Consider the following 3,365-nt stretch of genomic DNA (forward strand, 5'->3'; position numbering starts at 1 on the left):
GTAAATCATATATCTGAAAAAAGGTTAATATGCAAAACATATAAAGAACTTACACAACTTAATATAAAAAAAAAAAACCACCAGATTAAAAAATGGGAAGGGGACTTGAGTACACATTTTTCCAAAGAAGATATACCGATGGCCAAGAGACACATGAAAAGATGCTCAACATCACTAATCATCAGGGAAATGCAAATCAAACCACAATGAGATATCACCTCACATCTGTCAGACTGGCAATCATCAAAAAGGCAAGAAATAACAATTGTTGGCAAGGATGTAGAGAAAAAGGAACTCTTGTACAGTGTTGGTGAGAATGTAAATTGGTGCAGCCATTATGAAAAACAGCAGGGAGATTCCTCAAAAAATTAAAAATAGAATTACCATATGATCCAGCAATTTCAACTTCTGGGTATTTATTCAAAGATAACAAAAAAACCAAAGAGATATACGCACGCTTATGTTTACTGCAGCATTATTTCCAGTAGCCAAGATATATGGAAGCATCTTAAGTACACATCAATACATGAATGGATAAAGAATATGTAATTTATATACTATTACTCAGCCATAAAAAATGAAATTTTGCCATTTGCAACATGATATTATTCAACATGATATTGCAACATGATATTGCAACAATATATATTCCAGACTCTGATTCATCTAGGTTTGGTCACTTCCTCAGTAAGAAGGAAAGCTGAGGTCTCACTGGCACATGTCCAGTGAGGGAGAAATAATTGCTCAAAAGATTAGGAAGTTCTTTCCTTCCTTGAAATTTTGCATGGTTGGTTGCTAGTTTGCTAAAAACAAGAAATTAACAAAAGTCCATGGTAACCTAAATAAATTGTTCCTATTCTGAAAGATTCTTGAATCTTTTATTCTTTCCAAAACCACAGATATCAATTTTCTCATTTGGGATAATAAGATAATATCGCACTCATTACTTTATTGTAACAGGAAATAAAGCAGCACATTTAAAGTTACAAACACAAGTCATCGATAAATAGCAAGCATTGAGTCGTCTTTCTGTAAAACAGTAAATGGTCAGAAAGATAGACGAGAAGGAGATCATGAAGATTCTAATATAGCATATTCATCATATCATTCTGCTATCTGTTCACTATCACTTTATTTTCTGCTGGAGGGAAAATGATGAGAACCTAGTGTGTTATGGACAACAGAAAAGAAACACATCATTGCGTTTACCTCCTCCACACCCTGCCATTGTCTTAAGAATAGAAGGGACAGTAAGTTTCCAGTGGGGAACAAAATAACGTGTGTCACCATTCTTACAAAAGCAGAGTAATAGAATGAAATAGCAAGGACATAATCTATAAAGATCTGGGTGTTATATAGAATTAAAAATTTGAGCCCAAAGAGATAAAATACCTGACTTGTCTTGTCACTGGGTGAATTAGTGATGGAATATGAAAGAGAACCAGGTCTCTGGATGTTTAGATTAATGTTCTTAACATCATTCCACACTCCCTATAAATATTAAGAATAAAAATGCATATGCATACTCAAACACATAAATATGTAATGTATAATTGTGCATTGACACTATATATTAATATACGGTTGATTGATGAAATACATATGTGTATATGTTAATTTGTAAAATAATACACATATGATGGAACCTGATAGGTGTGGGATATGAAAGAAATCCAGTGGAAAAAGTTTAGAAACACGAACTTTTTTTTTTTTCTCAGCTTTATCAATACTGACTTGAGATTGCTTTGGAAAAGAATTAGTCATCATTTTTCCATCTTGTAGATCAACCTCTAGCTTTTGCAGCTTGGGCAGGATGGAACCAAAGGTCCAAGGTCTCCAGAACATATTCTTTTTCTTAATCCACCATTCTGTCCACCACTCTATGAAGTTTACTCTTTTTTTCTTTTGCTTCACTACAAGTCAGAAATCTTAAGAAGCTTTTTTCTGACATTCTTTTTCTACCAACAGGATTTGATCTCCTCCTTTGCCCTCCAAAATACACCATATAGATTTGCATCTAAGTGCCCACTACACTATAGTGCCCTCATTCATTGTGTTAGGATAGGCTTCTCTTGGAATACTGGTATTAAAAACATACATATTTTATGTCTACCTCATGGGAAGTGAGCTATGAACGTGGTGAGTCTTCAGGGCAGCTCCTTCCACATGATCACTCAGGGATTCAGACACCTTGGACCTATGGCCATTCTCTCTTACACATGGCTTTCATGATAAAAGAATGTTGGAGATTTGCACAGGAACTTTTATATGCTTTAGTATGAGAGGGTCAAACAAAATTTTCTTTCACAAATTATTAGGTAAAACTAGACACACAACCCTATCTAAATACAAGGGAAGACAGTATTGTACAGAAGCCCATGGCTATTCGTTGCCACATTGATTTTTACTTCTGTCATCTCTCCACTAGTTACAAGAGAGCAGGAACTATATCCAGCATGTCCTTGACTCTCACAAATGTCACCCAAGGTCTCTGCCCTTTAAGACCAGTAGAATATTGGACCCAGTCTCGAGGGGCCGGAGAATCACACTCTGGCTGCAGGCGCTGCACGTGGGAGACCATGCCCTGGGGCAGCAGCTGCACCCAGACCCCAAGCCAGTCCATCCCCACCCTCGCCGGGGGGTCCTTGGCCACTGCAGCATGCAGCTGCTGCGGGGGACTACAGTACCCCCTCCCCTGCGGGGGGACGCTCCTCAGCACCAGGCCGGGAGATACGAGGATCATCTACTACACGAAGTTCCTGAAGGAGCGTCAGAACTCGCCTGCGACCAAAACACCTCTGCGGGACCTGCCCACCATTCCCAGGGTCACCAGCCCTCCCAGTGATGAACCCCCCCCCCCCCCCCCCCCAGAAACCAGCCAGAACCACCTGTGCAACAGCCTAGAAGATAAGCCAGCAGGTGGTGAAGAATCACACTTGGTGATAGATATTTAAAGGACCAGCCAACAGAATGGAACAATACCTCTGGGCCGCTCTGGCCCTTCTTGGGAGAAAAGTCACACCAGCCAGGCCTTGTGCAAGTTATAACCCTGGGCATGCGGTGAGCGTGGGGTCAGCCATCCCGGTCGTCTGCTCCCTCACTCAGGACCCCTGATGCCCCTTCCTCTTCGTGAACACCAGCAGATACCTCCATGTGCCTCCATTCAAGCGGGAGCTGCCACCCTAAGGGGAGTGACTCTCACCCGCACACCTTGCAGCCCAGGGCCAGGAATTGGACGCCCAGGAGCCCTTCTGAGTGATTGTCGGGCTCTCCCAGTCCCATCCTCTGGGGGCGCACCCACTCCTTCTTTAGCTTGGGGTGCTGGGAAAACTCTCCTCCCCTCCTTCCCCAAGAGAGAGAAAAAA

General features: G+C 41.4%; 1 protein-coding gene across 1 annotated transcript; it reads left to right on the forward strand.

Annotated features, from left to right (window-relative positions):
• Positions 1-2,456: 2,456 nt before the first annotated feature.
• LOC116631396 (eukaryotic translation initiation factor 4E-binding protein 1-like) lies at positions 2,457-2,954 on the forward strand. The gene has a single exon (XM_032402534.1). The coding sequence runs from the start codon at positions 2,457-2,459 to the stop codon at positions 2,952-2,954; it is 498 nt and encodes a 165-aa protein (XP_032258425.1).
• Positions 2,955-3,365: the final 411 nt, after the last annotated feature.

Source organism: Phoca vitulina, unplaced genomic scaffold, assembly GCF_004348235.1.
Source record: "Phoca vitulina isolate PV1807 unplaced genomic scaffold, GSC_HSeal_1.0 scaffold5, whole genome shotgun sequence".
Lineage (NCBI taxonomy): Eukaryota > Metazoa > Chordata > Mammalia > Carnivora > Phocidae > Phoca > Phoca vitulina.

What these genes read in the sequence shown, in the direction of transcription:
- LOC116631396 (XM_032402534.1), top strand. Translation starts at nt 2,457, where the DNA reads ATGTCCTTGACTCTCACAAATGTCACCCAAGGTCTCTGCCCTTTAAGA.